General features: G+C 39.7%; 1 protein-coding gene across 3 annotated transcripts in view; it reads left to right on the top strand.

Moving 5' to 3' along the window:
- LOC307040629 (anoctamin-1-like) overlaps positions 1-26,351 on the top strand; it is a 72,512-nt gene that overhangs the window by 16,997 nt on the left and 29,164 nt on the right. For 2 of the 3 annotated variants that reach the window (XM_079683653.1, XM_079683655.1), the window contains exons 3-18: positions 6,011-6,109; positions 8,513-8,664; positions 8,977-9,031; positions 9,596-9,644; positions 10,564-10,619; positions 10,722-10,763; positions 11,453-11,517; positions 12,335-12,469; positions 14,514-14,674; positions 16,538-16,620; positions 17,984-17,995; positions 24,545-24,619; positions 24,743-24,811; positions 24,904-25,105; positions 25,844-25,955; positions 26,053-26,110. In XM_079683653.1, coding sequence (XP_079539779.1) covers positions 6,011-6,109; positions 8,513-8,664; positions 8,977-9,031; positions 9,596-9,644; positions 10,564-10,619; positions 10,722-10,763; positions 11,453-11,517; positions 12,335-12,469; positions 14,514-14,674; positions 16,538-16,620; positions 17,984-17,995; positions 24,545-24,619; positions 24,743-24,811; positions 24,904-25,105; positions 25,844-25,955; positions 26,053-26,110 — 1,425 coding nt within the window. The remainder of the gene's footprint in view (positions 1-6,010; positions 6,110-8,512; positions 8,665-8,976; positions 9,032-9,595; positions 9,645-10,563; positions 10,620-10,721; positions 10,764-11,452; positions 11,518-12,334; positions 12,470-14,513; positions 14,675-16,537; positions 16,621-17,983; positions 17,996-24,544; positions 24,620-24,742; positions 24,812-24,903; positions 25,106-25,843; positions 25,956-26,052; positions 26,111-26,351) is intronic. The other variant, XM_079683654.1, reaches the window with a different exon arrangement.

The raw sequence follows: 26,351 nt of genomic DNA, 5'->3' as shown, positions 1-26,351 counted from the left end.
CAGGCTTATTGACATGGCGAGATATAAATATATGGTTGGTACTTTTCAATCTCTCTAGGTGTGTAAATGTAGCCCTGTAAATACGATGTCCTTTAGTGTATATCGTTACATCCCTATTAATAGGGGAGTTTTCGGCGCCTCCCGCTTTTTTAACGCTGATTTGGGTGACTTGTGTAATTCGTGGAGAACCGAAGAGTTTTCGTTTTGGGGGTGGGGGGGGGGGGGAGTCCGTCCGTCAGTCCGACTGACGGACAACTTCTCACTTCAAAGAAGAAGAAGGAATCTAGACTACAAAAATAATTAAACAAGCAAGTACCTTTTTTTCCTGGCCAAGGACAGGTTCCTTGAACACAACACGAGCGTAACGTATCTTCACGTGGTATGTCTCGTCTGAAAGGAGTGCTGACGGAGAGCACCGGAACGCCGCTCCAGCCCTTAAAATATTGCAGTACAAATGCCGCAGTGTTTGCGTGGCTTTGTCTTTAGTTGTAAGCACAGTGGCGATCTGTCGTTATTAGCATCTGGTTAGCTAGCTATGCTAACGAATTTAAAGACCTTTTCTACAACCAGGTGGAAGAGAGCTCTCTCCTGAGAGGCTCAAATAACCTCAGCTCAGTGAGGTTAAGGCACACCTTGATATGATCATTATAGTTATTAATGAAACTAAATGAAAAACAGGTAAAAAATACTATATGACAGTAACAAAAAAGTTGTTAAAAATAACAAGAATAGAGTTTAAAAGGGGAGTGATTTGTAAAATATCCCAAAAGAAAAATCTGCTTACAGTTCTGTTCCATATGGGTGTTGAAAGATGTATCCATAGATCTCTTCATTTTGCTCTCAAAGTGCACCAGATTGATGCTTTTAACTTCAATATTTAAAAAAAAAAAATCTTCCCGGGGGAGCATGCCACCCGGACCCCCCTAGAGGAGGTTAGGTCCCCCCCACTTAAATCATGTTCACATGGATAGGATACTAAATACATTTGCACACATCTTGTGTCCATATCTTTCTGTTTTGGTGGTCATGCCACAACCGTGCACGTGCATGCATGCGCGAGTCATGGTAAGATCTCTGGATTAAGAGGTTGCTTTTTCTTTGCACAGCATGAAAGAAAGGCCAAAGGAATGGGCTGTGATTTTTGTTTTTTTAAGCAGAGGTTGAGTTCAATCATTTGTACGACCCTCGGAGGATTATTTAAAAATTGAAAGGAAAAAGGTTCCCCACCCCTGCTGTAAATAATAATAAAAAAACTTAACATCTCTGTCTCCTATTGATCTGAGTATATTATAAAGAATAACCAGTTAATTGAAGCATTATAGCACAGGCCTTTGTCAGATGGTATATTACGCTGTTTCTTTTCTGCTTCGAATAGTTCTCACTTTTTTCACCATACCTGTGTTTGCATCACTGTAACCAATGAACACCTGCATGTGTATGAGAATGGCCCTGACACAATTTCAGCCCAGATTTACAAACTCCTGGCAGGACAAGCTCGAGCTCAATTCTCGCACTGAATTTAAAAAAAGTGAGTGAGGGGCTGCAATATAAGAGGGAAACTTTAAAACTGTTCAATTGTTATGATGTGTAAAGACTGATATTGTTCTATAATCGTCTGAAACTGTTAAGTCATGATGTGAAACGGTTAACAAAGAAAAAGGGAAACTCAAGCTGCTGCTAAACTTTATTTTATTTATCTAAAATTAAGCACTTTTAAGATGCACATATTTTCAAAAGCTATTTTATTTATTTTCTCTATTTTATTTTTAAATGCAGCCCGAGAGGAACATTACACATATCCACAGTATTTACTGTATATCTGTATAGGTCAATGTTAATTGACAATAAATATTGTTGTTTTTTAATTGTACTTTCTCCATTTGATTGGCAGTCAGTTGTTGATTACATGCAGATGTTGATAAAGCTACAGGCTACTTCAATATATATCACATTAATTCATAAAGCAAGTTAGACATTTTGATGTTCCGGACCTTTGCATGGGGAGATTTTCTCTAACTGGACCTCATTGAATTTTAGTTGAATACCACTGGTATAGATCATTATTATATCAATGAACCAACCAATGTCTTTGAACCAACACAAAGCTTTTGATATACTCTTAATATTTCTTCTCTCTTGGTATGTGATGGTTTTCTGGCTTGAGTTATCCAATGCCTGTACATTGAGGGATAAGATATGGTTGTCCTATCAGATGAACTATATAGCTTAGCTTTTGAGACACAGCTATTCAGGTTGAAAGATTCTTGATAGTAGTAATTGCATTTGATTTCCTTGAATCTTTGCCACAAACGTATTGCTCTAAACACAAACAAGTCTGATAGAGGACATCCAGTTTTTTTTTCTGGTATCATGAAGATGAAGGCAACACCTGCACCCTGAGAGACAGCATCAACATCACCTCAACAGGCTGATCAAGCAACAGAGTTGTCGAGAAGGTTGTTGCCCTTCCACAATCTCTAAGAGCATGTTCAGAAGACCATACTCTGAGTGACCAGTGGAGTGAAGAATGTGAGTACAATTTCCCGACTCTGTGTATAACCCCAGCTGTGTGGGGATTGAAGAGAAGGAAAAAAAGTGGTCTTACAAATCTATTTTAAGGTTATGAACCTATGCTCTGGCAGGCATGGAGGCTTGTCAGTCAGTGGGCAGTGCCTGTACAAGCTGCCCATTGAAAAGTGGACAGTCACGGCAAGTGGAGGGTTGTGCAATGAACAATAGAAAAAGTTAGAGAGGGCCCCTGCACCGAGGGCCAGGGCAGGAGTGTATTTTTGGTTCTCAAACTGAAGCCCTGGTGCTTTTATTTGTTTAGTGTCCTTGGTTGTCGACACAGTTTGAGTTTTTAAAACGTTTTTTTCAGTCTGTGGGAGAGTTTTATTTGTTTTTGTTTATTTTTTTTCCAAAATCTGGCAAGGAGAACTCAGGTTTTGTTGAATTTTAGGCTTCAAGTGACAATTTGACAGTGATCTCACATTTCCCTCTGAGGGTCCAATAAAGGGAGTTTACAAACCTCCCTTTTTCTCTTCCCCTCTCCTGCATCTCTCCTCCCCTCTCCTCTCCTCCTCTCTGCTTTCTACTCATCTGTGTCTTCCTGAGGTCCATCCATGTTTTGTTTATATAAAATAAGATTGATTACATTGCATTTTCATGTTTCCGATGCGTTTATTCAAAGTGACTATAAAGTCTTGTAAACCAGAAAGAATGGAATGCAAAACAACAGACAACATTTAATTTTCTAAACTAATTAGCTACTTTGCTAATGCTTACTATTTTGTTGGTGTGTGTGTGGTTTAATGATCACGGTACAAGCGTAAAAGGCAGGTTTTCAGTCTGAAAGACGTTGTGCTGGCCTGGATCAGTACTGGACCCATCCTCCTGGTTTTTTAGTGTGGATTGTAGGGGTTGTAACGGTTCACAGAATTCACGGTTCGGTATGTACCTCGGTTTGGGGGTCACGGTTTGGTACGGGTTCGGTACAACAAGAAAAAGCAAAAAAAAAGTCCCAAATTTCTTCTTCTTCTTCATTTGTTGTTTAAGGGCGGCTGGCAAACAGCTTTTAAGCACAATACCGCCCCCTGTATTATATATAGTGTAATGGATAATGCGCTCAGTGACAGACTTTTTTCCCACTCGTAAAAAAAAGGCGTATTCGTCGTGTGACTGCATGTGCCGAACCGTGACGTCCGAACCGTGACGCTACGGGACCGACAGGATCGACAAGCCTTGGATGTGAGAAAACATCAGTTATGTCTCGTTAAGGTGGAGCTTAATGTATTGCACAGACATCCACTGATAGATTGAGACCTCCACTCCTAAAGTCAGGCCATTTTTGTCAAACTATTTGCAGTGTGGCAACTTAGATATATCTGCCTATCAGCCGTGTAAAAGTGTAAAATGATATTCTCCCTATGTATAAGATGTCCTGATGCCAGCATAAAAATAGAATGTAAGGCTCTCAACAGCAGTGAGTTGAAATGGCAGACTTGAGCAAAGGCGGAGTTTGGCATTTGCGCTTGGGGGGGCAAACCATTTTTACTGACGTCAGCAGTGTTCGAAATCAGGAGGAGCTTGGCTCCCCTAAAGAGGGGGGCAGCTCCCTTGAAGGCTGACTTTGAGATAAATAGGGGCAGCCTAAAAAATTGTGCATATTTGTGTCACACAGATTAGAAATGTTGAGTTTCTGTCAATAAAAGTTCTTAGTTCTAGAAATAAATAATAGTAATTGTTCATTACAGTTTCTGAATATTTGTTTTATATTTGTGAATTTTTCTGGGTGTTGCCATCTGTACGTGGCGGCGCTGCATTCTTTAAAAAATATGACGAAACGAAAACAGCCAAGCCCCGCAGCTTTTGGATTCACAAGCAAAGAAGCGAAGGAGTCTAAAAATGACAACGTGAACGGAACAACTTTTAGTTGGCCGACTGTAAGCGGCGTTAGGGTCGAGTTTGACAGCTCCACACCGAGGGAGAGGCCTGCCGATGCGGAGCCTGAAGCACGATTTGAATGTTGAAGCACTATTTGAAAAATAGGGCTCCCCCGAAAGCAAATGGGTAATTCGAACACTGGACGCCAGTACACAGTCCCAACTATTGCGTGGGGTGCTACGGATACAGTAGCAATAAAGCCAGCGCTCAACGCACTGAGTATGACTTTTCCATGCCCGCCGTACACACACACTCATATGGAAGGGGCGGTCTCTCCCCCCAACAACAGAGCATTACATAACTGTAAAACTTATCATAACTATGCACATCTTATACTTATTTGATAACTACTACTGTATATCCCTTGGTTACTTGAACACGCTACAATATTATTAACCAGTGTCCTACCTTATTAAAATATTGATATACAAAATATTTGTATTGGAACAGTTTTAGACGTAGTAATGTTGTAACATATTTCAGCCACTGGGGGGGGGGGGGGGGGGGCAATGCCCCCCTGCCCCCCGCAAAATCCGCCTATGGACTTGAGGTTGTAAGTACATAGAGGTGCTTGATTTTTGATTTCCTGAAAACAGGGCATATACAAACGGCATCACAAGCAGAACATGATTGTGTTTGTCAGAGGCTTGATTTATATTTTAGAAGGAAAACATTTGGACTACCTATTTTGTAAATGTATTATCTTTTCAATTTACACACGGCATCTATTGCACGTCTGTCCGTCCTGGGAGAGGGATCCCTCCTCTGTTGCTCTCCCTGAGGTTTCTCCCATGTTCCCCTTTAAACTGTGGGTTTTTCTCTGGAAGTTTTTCCTTGTACGATGTGAGGGTCTAAGGACAGAGATTGTCGTATTGTCATACTGATATTCTGTACAAACTGTTAAGTCCACTGAGACAAAATGTAACATTTGTGATATTGGGCTATATAAATAAACATTGATTGATTGAATACAGTAGCAAGAGGTGTCAAAATCGATGAGTCCTCCTCTGTTGCTCTCCCTGAGGTTTCTGCCATTTTTAACTGTGGGGTTTCTTTTGAGTTTTTCCTTGTCCGATGTGAGCGTCTAAGGACAGAGGGTATGGACATGTTCATATTCCGCACAAATTGTAAAGTCCCCTGAGACAAATGACAAATGTTTGAAATTGGGCTATAAAATAGACTTTGATGGATTGATTGAATGATCTCCATTGACCTGAGTTCCTCTCATCCCCTTAAATAAGCGAAAATATACAAATACACAACATCGGAAATATTAATTTACATTGACCCTAATATGCTGTTAATAGTAAAATGAACTACTAATTCTCAGCTCGTGGAGTAGTTTTTCTGTCGCAACTGATGTTAAATATGAGTTTGTCTTTAAGCAGAGTGAAGTCCAGTCCTGGTCCAGATTGCTCTTTGGGTTGTCCCCCTTGTACATGCATTCAAATACTCTGCCATGGTCCTTTCTAAGATTAGTTTTACATGCAACGTTCAATTCTTCTATCCGAGTGTGCTTTTTGAATTCTGACCACAGTAAAACATGAATACATTTTTTGTATTTCAGACCAAGATTGCAGGGGTTGGCTTTGTGAAGATTCATGCTCCCTGGAACATCCTCTGTCGAGAGGCCGAGCTGATGAAGCTGAAGATGCCCACCAAGAAGGTAAGACTCTGTTGAGGCTGTAAAGTTACCCCTATTACACTCTCTGTTGACCGCACTTTACAGTGCATTTGTTCCCTTAATCCAACCACACAAAGGCTGTTCTCTGGTGTCAAAGTCTTGTCCTTTATAGTCAGGGTCCGGCTCTTTTAAAGCCCACTATCCACATACAGGAAAATAAAATGCAGTGTAACAGTTTTCCTGACCATATCTGTTACACTCTGTTACAGTCTTCAAAGTGGGCTTTGTAGAAAGACATCACAGTGTCTGTAAAAAGTTGGCATTTATTCTTACCTTTGTACAGTTTTTAGGAAGTGATGTCCTTGTTCTGGTTTTTACACCTGCATTGACTGTTAAGCAATATATTGTAAAAAAAGATGAGAGAAAAAGATAAATATAGTATTACAACATACTTGGATTTTTGGAGGATTGTTTCGTAACAGGTGGTAAAAGTAATTGCAAAAATGTATAACTATAACTAATAACTGTCTAATAAGACATCTGCCTGTCCATCCTCAGAGACATTCATCTTCACTGAGGCTACTACATATCAGATATCTATAGTTACAGTATACAGTTATACAGAGCATTCTCCATTTGTTTATGCAAGTGTAAATCATGAATATTGAGTATATTAATGACAGTAAAACTGTATTTGGTATATGCTTCCCTTCATATTGATTACATGTGAGTAAGGCAAGGCAAGTTTATTTATGTTATACATTTTAACAACAAGGCAATTCAAAGTGCTTTACAATTAAATTATTAAAAACATTAAGACTTGGTGTAAAATAAAAAAAACATTTAATCACATTTAAACTGAGAATACACATGAAAAAAAGCTAAAATACAACAAGACAGGTACAAAATTACAATAATAAAAGTTGCCTGAACTGCAGTTTTCTGGGATTCAATCCAGATTTATGGACCATAATAACTGAACGCTGCTTCTCCATGTTTAGTTCTGACTCTGGGGACAGAAAGCAGACCCCTCCCAGAAGACCTGAGAGTTTGAATGTAGCAAAAGATCAGAAAAAAAATATTCAGTGATTTATAAACCAACAGCAGTATTCTTTGACACACAAGAAGCCAGTGTAAAGACTTCAGAACAGGAGTGATGTGATCCACTTTCTTAGTGTTAGTGAGGACTCGAGCAGCAGCGTTCTGAATCAGCTGCAGCTGTCTGATGGATCTTTTACTGAGACCTGTGACGAAACCATTACAGTGGTTGAATCTTTGAATCTAGATATAACTTAAGGTGATAGTAGGCTGAATTGTTTTAATGTGGCTGGGAAATTCATGTCAGAGTCCATGACTACACCTAGATTTTTGGCCTTTTCAGTTGTTTTTAACCTTTCCGATTAAAGCATAGTGGACATATAGGGATAAGCTCTGTCTGGGCAATAGTTCTGTATTTATCACGAGGCTCACACCGGTGTGTCGGTCAGAACATCTCTAAAGGACAAATATCCAAAGGTGAGAGATGATTGATATTCCTTTACTGACTTCTCTTTGTCAATAAGTGAAAGTCAGCAGTGATACAGATCCTATGTGTGCGTGGTTTTCTTTATGCACACATCACTTGAAATGAAACTTAATGCACTGCTGCCCAACTTTCGTCTGTCACTTAACCTTTTTACTGCCTGAGGCCCAATACCTTTGACGTGTGACTCCCCCTTAGATAACCACCGATGAACCGAAACAACAGATACTAACACTATATAATAACAGAAATCCAGAAAATCTTATAGCTTTTGGGCCTTCTCTACAGAAGATGAGCACTGACTTTTAAACAATGCCTTTTTGTTCCAAACGCTATTGTCTGAGTTTTATCTTTGTTTATTTGATGGAAGTCCTGACACATTTAACCATGGATTTGTTCGATGCATTTACTCAGTGTTTGTACTGGACAGCAAGTCACCTGGTGAAATGGTTATGTAAATGTGTGTGTCGTCTACATAGCTACGGAAACGTATTGATTTGTATTATCCGACCCAGTGGAAGCATGTTGAAGCGAGTATACATTTTCATATTTATAATACAATCATTTCAGTTAGGCATATACAGTTCGGGGGTTGTTGTTTTTTTCTTCATCACTTTACATTTAGTTAATGCAACACTTCCAACAAGCTTTTATTGGTGAGTTGAGAACTCTATATGCAGTTTACGAATTCCCAGTACATATTGTGCTCTAAATGTAATAGGGAAAACATAGATAAAACCATGTTTAGCATTAAACAAGCATACAGTTAAACCCACGCTGCTCCAAAAAAAAAAAAGTGAAACATTGTCATGGTATTTCAGGATGGCTTAACTTGAAATGGATTGTGGATGTCTTTCATGTCTGTTCTTGTGTTAAATGCACTTCACTCACAAAGTAACCTTGATGAACTGTGTGTGTTCTAGGTGTATGAGGTGAAGCAGTTGAGTGGTGTTGTGGAGAAGATCTGCTCCCTGGCTTGTAAACTCGTGGAACCTCTCCACCCTCATGTTGAGGAACATCAACCACAGAACATCAAACACCTTTCACACACGTTCTCCAGAGAGAAACAACACCTGTAAGTGTTTTCATATGTGTTACCTTTTTAGCTTAATATGGGTGTACATGCTACACAACCACAAAGAGGAAACCCTTTATGAGAAGTAGAGCAATTATTTTTAACCAGAGAAGTGTTTCAATATGGAGGCTAACTGTTAGCATGGCCATAGCTGCTGGCCACAAAAGACAGCTTAATAAACACTTTATATCACAAATACATAAAAAAAATGTTTTAAATGTTTTTGATATCACTTCTATTAAAGTTTAAGGTGAAAACGTCGATTTACTTTAAGCAGTATCTAAGAACGGTGTTTTTTTGTTTCATTTACAGGTTTGACCTCTCAGACAAAGATAACTTCTTTGACAGCAAAACCAGGAGTTCTATAGTAAGTCCACGGAAGTTTGTCTGGGATGTTTCTTACAATAACGAACATGTTACTTTTTTTATGAATTCTTCTGACAGATTGTGCAAGGATCGTATGCATGCCATAACGTGTAAAAATAAAGGAATTTATGTAAATACTACCTTCTCTCTGACCCACATAGGTCAATTTGGTTGTGGTCATTATTGCTTTTGCAGATTATGAAAATCAGAATCAGCATAGGTTTCTGGGGGACAGTTACTCCCGTTCAGAATGAAACAGATAAAAGATAAATCATTAAACAAATATGCACTGTATTATATAGATGGAAAATTAACATAAGAATGTGCAAATAATTATAGTCAAATGAAGATATTTATGTAAAATAAGAAATGTAAGTAAAATGTCCAATAAAATGAAATAGCCTAAAATAATAATGTAAACATAGGAAACTTTAAGTAAAAATGTGCACATTGTACTAGTCTACAATATATAAAATGTGTATTACAATATATACAAGAGTTATAAAGAGTTTAACTGTCCTAGTGCCTTGTCATGTTCCGTCATTGTGTTTTCATTTTATTCCAGGTTTTTGAAATATTAAAAAGAACCAAATGCAAGGCCAAGTACAGCATGGGTGAGTCTCTCAACAGTTCACTTCTCTGTCTTGTTTTCCAGTGGAGTTTAGAGGTGAGTCAATCTTACTTTAGTAAGTTTAGGGTGGGTTACGTTGGAGTTATTGAAAATAGATCATTTAATTGAGGAATTTATTTGAACAGATGCAATTCTGCCCATAAGGAATATTAATAGGTTCATCCAGTGCTGAAGTTGTAATTTCTTCCTTTTGAGATGGAAGTAAATCTGATTCCATCTGATTATACAATTAAAAGCCATTGAATTTCTAGTACCAAATAATTATACATTTTTTGCCTCTGAATTTAGTTATAACAAACCACACATTTTCAGTTGCTCAGATTCAATGTATACAATCCAGATTAAAAAGATGGACCAGATTTACTTCCATGCATATCCAAGGTTTTATTCTGCATGTGTTAAAGCACGTGTGTCTTCACACAGTGAGAACCGCAGTTTGACCCGGATGCTGTGACTTTTTATTTTTGTATTTACATTGATGAGAGCGATGAGAGCGATGAGAGCGATGAGAGCGATGAGAGCGATGAGAGCGATGAGAGCTTTCTCAGCAAAGACCATGATGGGAGAGATAAAGATGTTTGAGCTCCAGGTGGAACTGGGGTTTTCGCGATTTTCTATGAAATGTTATGAAAGAAGGCGAGCTTTGATTTGTGCTGCAGTCGTGTCTCTCTGCCAAGTCTCAGCAAGATGTTATGACAAAAAAATCGTATCCGACACAGTGACCATGTAACAGCAAATATTGTGCTGTCCGAACCCGGCATAAAGCTCTGAGTTCAAATCACTTATCCTGGTCTTTCGATGACTTACATTTTCTCCTCCATCTTCATAAACTGAAAATGAAATGGCCAGTAAGCCTCCATAAAGATGTGGAACCCACCCTAACACCTGCCTCTTGTTTGCAGGTATCACCAGTCTCCTGGGGAGTGGTATCTATACTGCAGCTTACCCTCTTCATGATGTGAGTAGTACTAATCCTGACCAATAGGTTATTAAAAGAAGAGTCCCAGGTCACAGTCTCTGGTTAGTATGCACAGCATCAGTGTTTCTCTTTTCCTTACAGGGGGACATTAATGAGGAGAGCGCAGTACACAATGACAGAAGGGTGAGGAAGTGAGCAGGTCCTGGTAGACTGTTGTTCACACATTGCATTTGTAAAGCTCTGCACACGTGCATGAATGGTAATTAGGTCCATAAGTCTGTGACCTAGCTATCTCTAAACTTTACAAATACTTGCAACACTCACAAGGTCAATATTAAACCTGCATGCTCAAGTCTCTTTTTTTTTGCTAACGTTTTTACAGTAGATCATACATGTTTCAAAGTTTCAAATATTTAGTTTGGTAAGTTTTTGTTGTTGTTTTGAATGTATATTTTTATATAGTTTACAAGCATTTAGCCTACTATCTTGCTTCTGAGATAACTCACTTGAGTACCAAATGTGTTTTCGCCGTATTAATCCGCTGCTTAAAATAGTCCCCCACCAAATGCATTTACTTCATATTTATAATTATATAGAAAAAAATCATTAGACTCAACTGTACAATTTAATGTTGTTAAAAACAGGTTTCATCTATTACCTCCACCTTTACCCGTGACGATGGAGGCTCTTCTAGCTCATTTTGTTGCCTGAAATGTACATCAAGGGGCTAAGCTAACTAGCATGGTGACAGTTCACTGTGAAGTAAACAGCAATTGCGTTGTATTAAATTAGAAGTAGAATTAGAAAGATTAAATGCATGATTAAAACTGTACCAAATAATGCAACAAAACACTGTTGATTGTCTTCCTCAGCTTTTGTATGAAGAGTGGGCAAACTACAGTGTGTTCTTCAAGTACCAGCCCATCGGACTTGTGCGGTAAGGACACTTAGCGTTTAGTAATATCATTTAGTTCCAACATTCCCGTATGGTAACAGCTCTTCTATCAAAATCCCCTTCCTGTTCTTCAGCTTGGGCTTTTATTTTGAAGGATTTAGGATTCAGGCTCATAGATTTGTACTTTACATCATACACTATATTACATACCCAGGATTATAAATAACAGTGTAATCCTTTATACTGCCAGAGGATTGATCCAAGTTCAGAACTGTTATAATCCTGCACAGGGATTTAAATAAGAAGGTCAAAGCACCTCGGAAATTGAAAACATCAAAGAGTGTTGAATTTGTTGCACATCTTTTGTTATTGTGGTAATGATTTATGGGTTTAGTGATTTATTTATTTGAAAAAAGAGAGGTATTATTAAGTGGTTCTCAGAAATACCTTCTGCATCAAAAGAACTGACTGGTTTGAGGTTGTGTCACAGCTTTGCATATCTCTAGTTGGACTTCCTATATCAGAGTTTATCGTCTCATTAGTACAACAACACGGCCCAATAAAGCCCCCGGCTGTTTGAGTGCAGGGCTGTTTTTGTCACGAATCCCTGCTTACCAGTGGCGTGTGATGAGGTCAGTGGATGTGAAGGCACAGGCCCGTATCGGAGCCAGATTTACACACATATTTATTAGAGTATACTGGTGGCCCTCCCCCCCCCCCCCCATGTCCCTGGCTTGCATTGTATTACTATGGAATGTGCTAACCCTGGTCAAGTACGTAAGTACAGTTCAGGTTCCTATATCCCCAAATCGTCATGGCAGTATTTTCTGAATGATTTTCTTTTCTTTGTGTTGTTTAGGAAGTATTTTGGCGAGAAGATTGGTCTGTACTTCGCCTGGTTGGGTCTCTATACCCAGATGCTGATTCCCGCCTCTCTGGTGGGAGTCATTGTGTTTCTGTATGGTTGTGCAACAGTCGATGACAATTTACCAAGGTAAACACACACACACACACACACACACACACACACACACACACACACACACACACACACACACACACACACACACACACACACACACACACACACACACACACACACACACACACACACACACACACACACACACACACACACACACACACACACACTTCAATTTAAATTGAACTTATTTTGACTCGTATAGACATTTCTTGATTTTATTAATCGATCCCTTGTTCTTGTCAATCCTCTTATTTGTGACAAAATCTTACTTTGAATACCATGAGATCCAATGTTCTGCAGAAAATATAACATTACATTCAGACAAATACACCTAACAACGGCTCCAAAACCCACTGATAACATTTTTAGACCTTATTGATTTACTCAGACGTAAATGTAAATACAAGAGTATTCGTACTATTTCAGGGTGAAAAACAACAGAGCATATTGACTTTCTGTAACAATACAGGGAGGAAGGTGAAGCTAAATGAACGGGGGGCTATGAGTGCTGTGTGTGCAGCCGTAAGCGTAGAATAGAACCCCCCCTGGTCTAAACACTGGTGGTGATGTTGATGGGATGAAGAGCATGCAGAACATCTGGATTTGATGATGAGATGAGTGAAAGGGTGCTGTATGGGGTGGAGGAACACCTGCAATTAAAGCTGACTGCAGTAGAGAGGAGAACAGATTCAAAGTGTCACAGCAGCACAATGATTGGCTGATGGAGATCGTGGCAAAATGTAGATTGGCAAGAATGGACGCCCTTAATCAGACAATCGGATGCCACTGAGGAGTGAATGTAAAGCTTGCCCTGACTGAATTTAGGCTTTGACTTCTTAGGAGTCAGGAACTAGCATGCACAACTCACAACCACTCAAAAACGATATATATTTGGAATTGTTTTGATTATTTAGATGCAATCAGGTTAAGGAACTTTTTAAAATGCTCTCAACCTCCCATAGGAGTGGGTCAGAGGCATAATGTTTAAGAGTCTTATAAAACACATTTGCAAAGGTTTGAACATTTGACATTTTAAATCATCTTGACACTTATTGAATTCATCATGACTTCTATTTGAGGTAATATTAGGACTAATGGGCAACCAAATGTGCTAATGTAATTGTGTGAACTACAGGGTAGGAGGTGAAGAAGGTAAATGTGAAAACATAAATTATGGAGATAAAGGAAATGGTTTGATTAATGAGGCGGGAAACACGGCCTCCTGCGCTTCCTGATCCTGCTCCTCATCATCCACAGGATATTATGACACGCTGCCGGCACACACTCACTGCGGACTCACACCTCACACTCAGGACAAGTGTTAATGTCTCACCCGTACACTTAACCACTCAGAGAGACAAACCAGACCTGCTGCCTGTCGGATTTTTCTTCCTATTTTTTTTATTACATTACATGACATTTGGCTGACGGTTTTAACCAAAGCAACCTCCATACATTCCAATAGCGTAGACATCCTTACGGGAGCCATTTGGAGTTCAGGATCTTGCGTAAGGACATGTTGACATGTTGACTACAGGTGTAACCGGTGTCGATTAGCGGTGTCTGCGTTGTGTATCTTTCGTTGAAGGATGAGACCTAAGTCAGTATACAGTTTAGCCGATCTCCGTTTATTCACTGACTGACAACAGATATACAACAAATCAGTCTTTATTAATTGGTTTTCCCTCACACTGACTCCTCTCACGTGGAACACATTCACAAAAAAGGGAAGAGGAAAACGTTAGGGACACAATATGAAGCGGGGAGGAAGTCCCCACAAAAAAGAATCTTCTGAGTACAGTGACTGAATTTTGGAGGTTCCGACCACTCATTTCCGACTTAGTCAGGTATTTAACGTTTAATAAATGAAGAACACAGAATTATTAAATACAAAACACAGAATTTGTGACCAAATGATTTACAAAGAAATATTTAACACTAAACACCACTGCATATTTACAATTGTTACACAGGGACTGGGGATCGAACCTCTGACCCTCTGTGTGTGTGCGCGTGTATTTCTGTGTGCGTGTGTTTGTGTGTTGTTTTCCAGCATGGAGATCTGCCACCCGAAGAACAACATCACCATGTGCCCACTGTGTGACAAAGTGTGCAGCTACTGGAAGCTCAGCACGGCCTGTGGGACGGCCCGGGCCAGCCACCTGTTCGACAACCCCGCCACCGTCTTCTTCTCTATCTTCATGGCTCTGTGGGGTGAATGAACACACACCTGCTCACTTTAAAAAAGCACACATGAAAACACTGTCAACTTCATGAATATGTCCTGTTTTATCTTTGCGGTCATCTTTGAGGCTGTCGTTTCAGGTGCAGTTTAACCCTTCATTAAACCCCATCTCCATTTATTACTGTTACTACACCTTTCAAGCTTTCAATTTGAGCAATTTATGCTAAATGCAATTACCTGACAGCGTCGGAAGACTTGAAATGTTCTGTAATAGTGCAAATTGGTATATATCGGACAGAAAGCAGGCCTCTCATTGTTGTCATGTTGATTTTGCCAGCAGAAATGTTGGTTGTATATTTTTCAATGGCTCATCGCCAGTACACCATGACAGTCGGGCAGTAGTTAGGCTTAAGATACAAAGTAATTGTAGATTTATATGTTTTTTATCATCAAAATCAGTGGTTCTCAACTGGTCAGGTCTCGGACCCACTTTTTACTTGGTCAATACATCGCGACCCAACATTTTGAAGCACTCAAATCTATTCAACAAAAAAACCTGCTGTAATATATATGCTTTTCAGCATACAATATTAATACAAGTGAAGTATAGTGGATATATCCGTTGACAGAACTAAAGTATGCTTTTTAAAAAAAAGGTTTAATGAGATGATGGAATCAAAGCTGAACTATATAAAAAAGACACACATGCTGAAAACCCAACCCCAGCAGGGGGGTCTGGGGGGATTTTTTGAAAATACTAACATAAACTATGCATTCTGGTACACTCTGATAAGAAAATAAATAAATCTATTACTACCCGACATATTAATAATATTTTATGCCATAGTTTGTTTTTCAATTCGTTCTGACATCTTGCTGCGAGAAGAGTAAAGAGGAGATAGTCTGTGTGACTTACTTTAAATTGTGGGAAAGGGTAGATAGCTCCCATTGTTCTGTGACCTGTCAATCATCAAACCGGGGGTCATATTGCATTATGTGTTCATTTTTATCTGAAGTTGTACCCATGGATGTATAAAGAAGAGTTCTACCGCAAAGTTATTCTCCGTGGGGACTTCCGGCAACAATCTTGATTCTGATTGGCCAAAAGACTCGAAAAAACCTTAGCAAAGACATTTTATTGAGAAGATGATCACTACGTGACAGAAGTTTTCAAAACTGTTTATGGTCTCCGTTACTTCCAGTCCAACGCCGACTGCATGCACAGCGTTAGAAAATCGGGCCTTCAAAAGAAAAGTTTGACTTTTTCCCCAAAAAACCTGAACACAAAACCTTTTGTAACTACGACTTTTTGTTCTTCACTCACACATCCGCGACCCACTCGAAACGGGTCCGTGACCCACTTTTGGGTCACGACCCACCAGTTGAGAACCACTGATCTACATGGTCTTGACACATAACCCCAAGATTTTGGTGTGGTTTACGTTTGATATTGGAGTACCACCATTGAGCATGCTTTAGTTGCATGCAGGTAAACAACCCATTTGGAGAGGAACATTGGTGAGACTGACGCATTGGCCACAAATGGAATGCCGTGTGAACTGGATACCTGTGAAACAACTTGATGTAACATGTCGTTATGTCGTCCCATGACATCAAAGTTGCTAATCAGATTGTAAACTATAGCTGGCGGATGTGGAGGAAATCTCAACAAGGATATCCACAGTACTGCTTTCTGAAGCTCCAGAAATATTGGCCTTAATTTAAGATGAAATCTTCGTCAGACCAATAGCTAAAGTGCTATCACCACTGCTGATTAATGCACATAGTCGCACACTTACCAAGGTTTTAATTTGAGGTATATTTGAAGTGTTATTAATTTCTGTGTCTGAGTTCCTGTGTTTATTTAACTAATTATGTTATGTCTGGTTCAGCTGCCATGTTCATGGAGCATTGGAAGAGGAGGCAGATGAGACTGAACTATGAGTGGGACCTGACAGGGTTTGAAGATGAGGAGGTGAGTGGGGCCCACATACCATAACATAGAAAAGGAAGAGATGAGCTAAACATGTATGTAGAACCACTTCTGCTGCACTAAACATATGTTTTTACTGTATGCAATACAAATTAGGACACATTTGAAGATGGTTCCCCTATAACATGGGTCGGCAACAGGCGGCCCATGGGCCATTGTTGGTCCGCCTGCAATAATATTTGGCCCGGAAAATTAGCTTTGTTTTGAAAGAAAAGTTTTGGCTCATCAGACATTTATGAGAGAAAATCCCTCATGTCCGAGTGCAAGTGAATGCAGCACAAGACTCGATCCTTGTAACCCCTCCCCCGGCCCTCGCGCGAGCATGGAAATGTGATTGGCGGCGATTTCATTTGAATGGGACGGTGACAGAGAAGAGAGTCAAGTTCGGCTGTACTCAGCATTGAATCAAAATGCACTAAAGCTTTGGATCAATACGTTTGTGAGGCGTTTTGCTGAACAAGATGGTAATCGCTGCATTTAGCTGTTATAGGCATGCCAACTTAATGCTCTGCTCACGGATGACTCGATGAGCATAATAAACTGTTAAGATGATGACCTTGTGTATATTTTTTTCTTTGTGGGGGTCTGCCCCCAAAAAACAGTTTACAGTCCTGAGAAAGTCAAATAAGACGGTGTGTAAAACTACACTGCCAAGCCAAAAATAATCAACCACTTTGATTTAACTGGGCCAGTAGGTAAGGACTTTCCACTGGATAATAACTGCCGCGATTTTAACAATCAATTACTTAAATTAGCCTTTGATTATGTTCCTGCCCCCCATCTAGTGGCTCAGAAATGTTTTGACCCAAGGCCAAACTTACTTGCTGACCCCTGCTCTATAATATTCAAGATTAAAGTTCTGAAATGCCACAATGAAACCATAACAAAAAAAGTAAAAGGGCGGGTTTTTAAGAAGTTACAGATATGTGAATTAATATTCCCAATCCTTTTTAGTTTTTCAAAACATGAAGTGATTTTTTTTGTATGGTTTTATTATTGGATCATCTGTCTGTGGCATTCTGCTCCAGGTAGTCCAGGTTTTACATTAATAGATTTTGAGCAAATCTGTCAAAGTCTGCATTAATGTTCTCTAGAAAAAGTTTGCTTAAACAACTTTTGTCTTTCCTCCCAAATGTATTTGACTAGCCTGCAGCCCTCTGACTGCCTAGCAAAAAGAAAAATGATCACGGAATCATTCAGGGAACACTTTTCAGCAACCACAGTAGGGCAAAAGCCATCTAGCTCACTATTCATTTTGTTATCCTTTTTACTCTGTTATCGGTCATCCTTGATGTTGTTACTAACACCCCCCATTTCCGTGTCCACTCTCCTCTCTCTTTCACAGGAAGCTCTCAAGGTTTGGATAAATTCCTATTTCTAGATAAACTCCTTTCGTTCCTCTTGTGGCCTTTCTGCTGCTGCTGCTGCTGCTGTGCTGCTGCTGCTGCTGCTGCTGCTGCTGCTGCTGCTGCTGCTGCTGCTGCAAACCTCTTCAAAACACATCAATGACATGTGTTAATATAAATGGTATTGGCAACATACATGGTGTGCAATACATTTTAGGTTTATCCATCAGTATAGTTCATGTTACAAAACGTGCTTTAACAAAGACAACTTCTTGTTGCCGATATAGTTAGTAGCATGGCTGCCGTTGATATTAGCTTGATGTGAGTGAGGCCAGATAGTACCAGAATTGCTTCTGTCACGAAAAAACTAAATCCTTTAAATGAATGAATGAAGCCTTCTAAAAAAACACCAAATGCCAAATGTAAGCGAATTGCTTATAGGACAGGTGGTCAAAATAGAGTGGTGCAGTGATAACGTATTTCTGTAGGCTAATCCGGAAGTTAGCATCGCAAAGGGCTACCTCGACAAAATGCAATGGGATTTTTCCATTGGATTTCAATATATTGTAGAAAGTATGCTCTGTGGCAAATATACACTTCCAGTCAAAAGTTTGGACACACCTTCTCATTCAAATTTTTTTTTCTTTTTTTCTTCTACATAGATTTATGAATACATCAAAACTATAAAAGAAGACATGGAATTATCTAGAAAACAAAAAAGTGTTTAAAAAATCCAGATATGATTTATACTTTGCTGGCTACTGCAGAATGCTGTGGTAGCCATGCGGGTTATGTGTGCCTTGAATTCTGAATAAATCACCAACAGTGACACCAGCAAAGCCCCCCCACCCTCACACTTCTTCCTCCATGCTTCACCATCACACTTCCTTCTCCATGCTTCAAGGTGGGAACCACACATGCAGAAACCATCCGCTCACCTTCTCTGCGTCTCACAAAGACACAGAAGTTGGAACCAAAAATCTCAATTTGGACTCATCAGACCAAAGCACAGATTTCCACTGTCTGGATCGTCTGGCCTTCATTTCTTAAATTGATGATGGACGGTCGTTTCTCTTTACTGAGTCGAGTGGTTCTTGCCATAATATGGATTACAACAGTAGTCAAATAGGGCTTTCCGCTGTGCACTAATGTAGCTCAGTGCAAGTTCAATCAGGAAGACCAATATCCTCTGGTGTTACACGTCACTTCAATACTCTCTCCTCTCTCATTAAGTGATCAGGGGTGTTACTCCCCGGCTAGCCAATCATCGCTACCGCTAACCCCTTTAAATTTGCTCTTCCCTCTCCGTCAGTTGTCATTTCAGGTGTCAACGCGCAACCCTCCTCCACCCCTTCGCCTCCTGTCTCCTAATACAGGGCCAAGCTAAAACCTTCTCCCTTCAGATCGGACCGAACTACTCAGAGCCGGCCCGACCCATTAAGCGACATAAGCGGCCGCTTAGGGCCCCGCAGCCACTAGGGGCCCCCTAGCAAAAAATAAATAAATGAAAAAGATTATAATAATCTCAGTACACCGTCGCCGTGATAAGTATGTTTCATTAATTGTGTTAATATGCCTAGATTGCCTACTCTCAAAGTCATGTGTTATATTATTGAGTCAATCATATAATACATCCACCATGCTTTACCTGAACCTCATCATGACACTAGAGAGGACGGCAGAATTGTAATTTCCCGTGTTCAGTGAATGCAACAGAGGCAAGACACTAGACCAACCAGAGAGTTGAATGGAAATACACATCTGTCTTATTGGCTGACAGGTACCTATCCTGTGAGCTGTGACAATGTTTGAACTGCCAGTCGGACTCAAAGATGGACATAAGAACATCTTTTCTTAAAAAAGACGACAATTCTCAAGTTGTGGCTCACACAACAACCCCAGAGCCACCACTTGAGAAAGGTAAATGGTATGTAAATGTCAGTAAACTTCCAAGATATGCGAACATGTAAGCAAAGCATAAATTACAGCTACGTTGAAGTTACTTTGAATCGCGGGGGTAAGCTAAACCTTTAGCAAGTAGCTATAGCTTGCCAGATATATTAAATAAACACTTAGTCATACAATCTAAATGTAATGTGTTTTAGCGTTACCTGGTGATTTCAAAGAAAGCTCTCTGGAAAATGTTGACTTACTGTTCGATGAAGCTAGAAGCTACCTTACAGTACACAGTTGATACTTAGTTCTGTCAGTTACAGCGTTTCATAGTTAGCTTAGCTAAGCATCAACCTAGCAATGAAATTATGTTATGTGACAGTATTTCTGAGAAAAGGTCAGCTGACATGGTGGCATGCCACTGCTTTACGTGTCGACAGCATGTTTGAACATATTTGCAGTCGTAAATGTTGCTGTTTGGCCACTGACATTGCCATAACAACACCTGAATTTAAATGTGCAACCTCTTTTTGTGACAGATTTTTACATGAAATTATAATTCTTCTGAATGATATTCCTATTGACAGCTAGTTTCTATGTGAACATTATGAGATGGACAGCCAGAGAGAATAAATGAAAAACAGTTGTGAAATACTATATGACAAAACAAGAATACAGTTTGAAAGGGGAGTGATTTGTAAAATATAAGAAAAATAAAATCTGTTTACAGTTCTGTTTCATATGGATGTTGAGAAATGTATCCATAGATCTCTTAATTTTGCTCTCAAAGTGCACCAGATTGATGCTTTTAACTTCATTATTTAAAAAAAAAAATGTGTGACCATGCTAACATCATAAGACAAAAGTTGGTTCCGTGTTGTGTGTAGTGAGAGCGCGCTAGAGTGAGGGGGGCCCCCAAGCCAAAGCTCGCTTAGGACCCCCAAAAGTCTAGGGCCGGCCCTGGCAACTACTTATCACCACCACCAGTGTCTAGACTCCGGGGGGTTCATCGGAGCAGTTTTCCCTTCCTGAATGATCATCCTGCAAACCGGGGCCTAATTGCCAAACATCATTCTATTCACTTGTTGTAATCCGTCAATCACTATTCCTTCATATTATGTGTCCTTGTAATAAACATGTATTTCATACATCACGTCTCTCCTGATTGAAACCAGGGCTGCCCCTGGCCAACGTGTGGCCCCACGCAAAGATGTTTCATGAGGCCCCCCTTATGTGTTGTGAGCGTTGACGGGGGGGTGCTAGTGTGGAGCACGCTCGTGAACTGTTAGTTCGCCGGAGCCTCGCAACGGGGTAACTGCGGAGCTCCTAATTGCGGCACATTTGTGCATTAGATTAATTCCGCCGCATTTGCGCATAAGATGAGGCCCCACGCAGTCTGCGTGATCTGCATGTAGGGAGGGGCGGATAACCCTACCTCTGCACAACAAAACTGATGGTCTCAAACACATCCAGAAGGCAAGTCATTCCACAAATTGACTCTTGGACAAGGCACACGTGTTAATTGAAAACCTTTCCAGGTGATGACCTCATGAAAATGACAGAGAGAAGCCAAGAGTGTGCAAAGCTTTCATCAAGTCAAAAGGGGGCTACTCTGAAGAATCTAAAATATAAATCATATTCTGGATTTTTTTTAACACTTTTTTGTTAACTACATAATTCCGTATGTGTTCTTTCATAGTTTAAATGTCTTCAGTATTAATCTACAAAGTAGAACAAAATTCTAATAAACAAAAACCATTGAATGAGAAGGTGTGTCCAAACTTTTGACTGGTACTGTACATTTATGATATTTAACACATGTTGTTCAGCAGGACATTCTCCACATATTAACACCACTTTGTGATTTTTGAAGCCTAAATACAATCGCCAGAAGTAAAAAGTTAGTGCTAGGTTATTAACAAACAAAATCATGGTCACATGGCTGCGCATCACCACCACTAAGTTAGGCGGACTCGTGTCGGCGTAATGATGTTTAGTAGTCTAATTTAGACACTTGTTAGCAACTAAATGTCATGACGACAAACATTAGCCGCCTTTAGCCTGGTGGTGGTGACCAGAAGTCATGCTTATGTAGCTTGTTTATAGCCTTACCTTAGCTATTTAGTTGTAGCAATTTTACTTTAACATTAAATATTAATAGCTAAGTGGTTGTATATCGCGCTACAGAGGTGACACATCAAATCGGAGAAAGAATTACTTAATGTTAGCTTAATATCAATATTGCTTTGCTAATTTAATCACTGTTGCTTCTTTCTCTGACAGTCACACTGAATGGAGCCTGGGATGGATGCCAGAAAACGGTTTACTACCACAGCAGATGGACAAAATAAGACAAATAGGATTACCTCCAAATATATCCCTGACAAAGTAATAACACATTTTCGGGGAAAAGAATATCTGTAGTTTTATTACATAGCTCATAACAAAAATAAAAATCCAACTCCCAGGTTCCATAAGCTGCTGCTATCAACTTTTACAATATGACTATTTTTCTTCTTTTTCAGCACTGTGATTATTTCCTGACTTTACAGCTCAAGCCTTTTGTCTTCTGTTCACTTTTTAGCTGAAAGCTTTCACTTTCTTACAAAATGTTTGATGTCAAATGTATTTTATATTACACACGTCTATTGTTTCAGGTATTGAGTATGCACTCTATTGTTGTGCTTGTTAAATGGCACGTCTACCTGTTCTGACTCCATTAAAATGCCAACAAAATTGATCTGCAACCTGTTAACTGTAGGTAGGGTTAATGGTGTTTGAGAGAGTAGAACACCCTCAAACATAACTCATATTACATTACAGAAGATATATATAAGAAAACACAACCCTATTTGTCCTGCTTGTCCAATTGAACCGGATCCCATTAAGTTGAAGGTGTAACGCCCTCTATAACCTGAAAGGTTTCAGTTGCAGAAAGGCCCTTATTTAGTCACCATTGTTGCCCCGCAAACTGAACCCTTCGTGGCCCCAGATAGCCCCTCTACTCAGACAATGTCCTCCGCATCCTCAATATCATTAAAATGTTTTCATAGTAGTGTATTCATTTCAAACGTATGTTTAAAGCGGTCCATAAATCCCAGAAATTCAGATACATACAAAAACTGCCAGTACCAAGTGTGCAACAACATAATGTTGCTTTGAGTAACATGAACCTTGCTTAAATATTTTAATAGATCCAATGCGATTCAACCAAGCTGTTCCACCAGGTCTAATGTTAACTAACTGGGTAATGAGCAGGCCCGGTTCCAGAACAAACTGATGGGTGCATCTGAGATTAGAGAGGGTGCAGTGGTAAAGTGCTATTTTTATAAGTGGGGAGTGGACCTAACACTCTCTAGGGGGTCCTCACTTCCTCTAGGGGGGTCCGGGTGCATGCTCCCCCGGGAAGATTTTTTTTAAATATTGAAGTTATTAGCATCAATCTGGTGCAATTTGAGAGCAAAATGAAGAGGTCTATAGATACATCTCAACACCCATATGAAACAGTACTGTAAGCAGGTTTACTATTTCTTTATGGATATTTTACAAATCACTCCCCTTTCAAGACCGAAATGTCTACAGGAATATTCCAGCCAATCTCTGTTTTGAAACCATGAGCTGCAAAATGAGCGCCTTACCCCACTGTACAGGCGAGTTGGTACTTTTTTAAATATACCTGGGCAGGCTCTGTTTTGCCGAGGTCCTCTGGCACTTGCGGGCCGCCGAGGGGTGGCGTTGTTTGGGGCAACGAAGACGGCTGCGGCTGCTCCGTGGGCGAGGCGGGCAAAGCCGGCGAGTCCGGCGGGAGGACGTTAGTGTCCCCATGATCTGAACTGTTATTACCTGCAGTAGATGCAGTGTTACTGCTGGCGATAATGGCTGGTTGTTTTAACCATTTTCTGATGTCCATCATTGAATGCTGTGTAAGCACCTTAGATGACGAACGCGCAGGGGCACAGGTCACGCGCACCTGACATAACAACGTTACTTACCGTTTAAATTGACCAAATAAATGCAGAAGACAATGTTATTTAACCACAATTTATTTTATTTCAACTATATTCTTCTTCTTCTTCTTCTTCTTCTTCTTCTTCTTCTTCTTCTTCTTCTTATTATTATTATTATTACTACTATTATTATTATATATGTAATATTTTTCCTTTTTAATTAAAAAATAATTATAATTTCACTTTACATTTTTCAAATGAGGGTGCATAACGACTCAACTGAGGGTGCAATGCACCCTTATGCACCCCCGTAGAACCGGGCCTGGTAATGAGAGAGGACTGAGAAATGGCCCTCACTATCAAAGTTGTCCTTACATATTCTATATGTACTGTAGCTGCACACTACTGAGACATTATGCATGATCCTAAAAAAAACAACGAAAACTTTCGGAAAATCTATCCAAGCCAGACTAAAAGTAGCGAACACACACACTCAAAATAAACTTAAATTAAATAACATTGAATAGTCAAATCTAAAATAAAATAAAAAGTTGCTAGGAAATGCAGAACTGCTGTTTAACAACTTTGGTCCACCGGTTCATTGATCTCTGAACTGATGGTTCCGTCAGACAATCTCTTCTACACCAGGCACATTTCCAGCTGGTATTCCACTTATTTCACTTTTTCTGTCCATTATTTCTGTTTGTGTCCCCATCACAGGATCACCCTAGGGCTGAATATGAATTAAGGGTCATGCAGAAGACACTGAGCAAAGATCAGAAATCTCATCACAAGGTAATTATATGGTAGGCTCTACATATTTGCATCTCTAAATTTCTTTGTTACAAGTTAGTTCATATTTTTTGTTTTTACAATGGTGGTGAATGGTGAATATATTTTTTATTTATTCATTTTTAGACTGAAAAGCTCACATGTCAAGACCGCCTCCCAGCCTACATGACGAACATTGTCATGATGCTGTTAATGGTAAGAAAATCCGACTTGGTTGATGAGGGTTATTTCTCCATCCCCTCACAGTTGGATTCTGTTTGTAATCCTGCAAACCTTTTCATTGTCAGATTGGTGTTACATTTGCCATTGTGTTTGGAGTGATCCTCTACCGGATCTCAACCAAAGCTGCTCTATATATGAGCTCCAATCCGGTCACACGGAGCCATGCACAACTGACGGTTAAAACCACTGCAGCCATCATTAACCTGGTGGTCATCCTCATACTGGACGAGGTGTACGGAGCTGTGGCCCGATGGCTCACTGTGCTAGGTAAGTTAGGTTAAATGTAGGCATTTAACCAGGTCACATGTTTTTGACAAACAGTGGAAAATGGGACTTTTAATCAAAGGCAACATTTTTTATCACTCTTTTGCACTACAACTGAAGACAGTCCTGGATCGCCTCTTGAGAATGCCTTGGGAACTCGTTCTTGCCTTTATTTTGGTTAGGGCAAGTTTAATGGTAGGACCACTTGATGTCTTTTGGCAAGTCAGCTGTTTGGCCCAAATGTTTGGGGGTTACGGTTTTCAGGTGCATCAGGAATACGTCAGCTCCCTAACAGCCTACAGTGGTAGCAAAAAACATACTGGTAAGAGTAGTTGTACTGTATAGAGGAATAAGAGAGTGCATGTACCCAGCAGGTACTGGATGTTACTCCAGTTCTAAGAACTCTAAATATACTGTAGCTGCCCCCTGTCCAATTCCTGTTGTTGTGTTTTATTGTGTGTGATTGCTACCTTCTGATTGGGTTTCAAATTGCCTTTAAGAGTGATGATCTTTGAATCAAGACCGCAGGAAGTTCACCTGGCATTAAAGTAACTTAGTTTTAGACCAATCAGTTGTATTACAACATCTGTGTCAGTTACCTGATGCCATTGGGCATTGGGCATCAGCCACGTAATGCCCACTGCCCAATGTTCTCTTAACACATCCATGACATTAATGTTTCTGGCATGTGGCTATTTTGTATGCAACACATCAAAAGAAAATCCTCTTTTCATTTTTCAGAGGTTCCTAAAACAGACAAAAGTTTTGAGGAACGACTTATCTTCAAGACCTTCATTCTCAAGTTTGTCAATGCATTCTCCCCCATCATCTACATTGCTTTCTTCAGGGGCAGGTGTGGAACCATGTTCTATTTTAAAGTATCATTTTGTACCTTTTTTTTTTGTTCATGTCGAACCAATCTATATCTAAATCTACCCCTTTTTCTCTAGACTGGTAGGCAGACCAGGCAGCTACCTTTATGTTTTTGAGTCCTACAGAATGGAAGAGGTAAGGTTAACACTTACACATTATCTGAACACAAAACCTTTTGTAACTACGACTCGAGGTGTTATTTATAACAATGTTTAATCATTGACTCGTACATTTGTGAAAAACCTTGGAAATCAGAAAAAAATTAAATGCTTTCAAAGTGCTGCAAAGAAAAATCATGAACTAATCCTTTTTACTTAAACTTCTTTATGTTTTTAAGTATGTTATCTACAGTGGTAATGCTGCTTCCAGGAAACAG

The sequence above is a fragment of the Notothenia rossii genome, assembly GCF_949606895.1.
Source record: "Notothenia rossii genome assembly, chromosome: 5".
Lineage (NCBI taxonomy): Eukaryota > Metazoa > Chordata > Actinopteri > Perciformes > Nototheniidae > Notothenia > Notothenia rossii.
The sequence above is the reverse complement of the archived record's forward strand: the minus strand, read 5'-3'. Positions and strand labels throughout refer to the sequence as shown.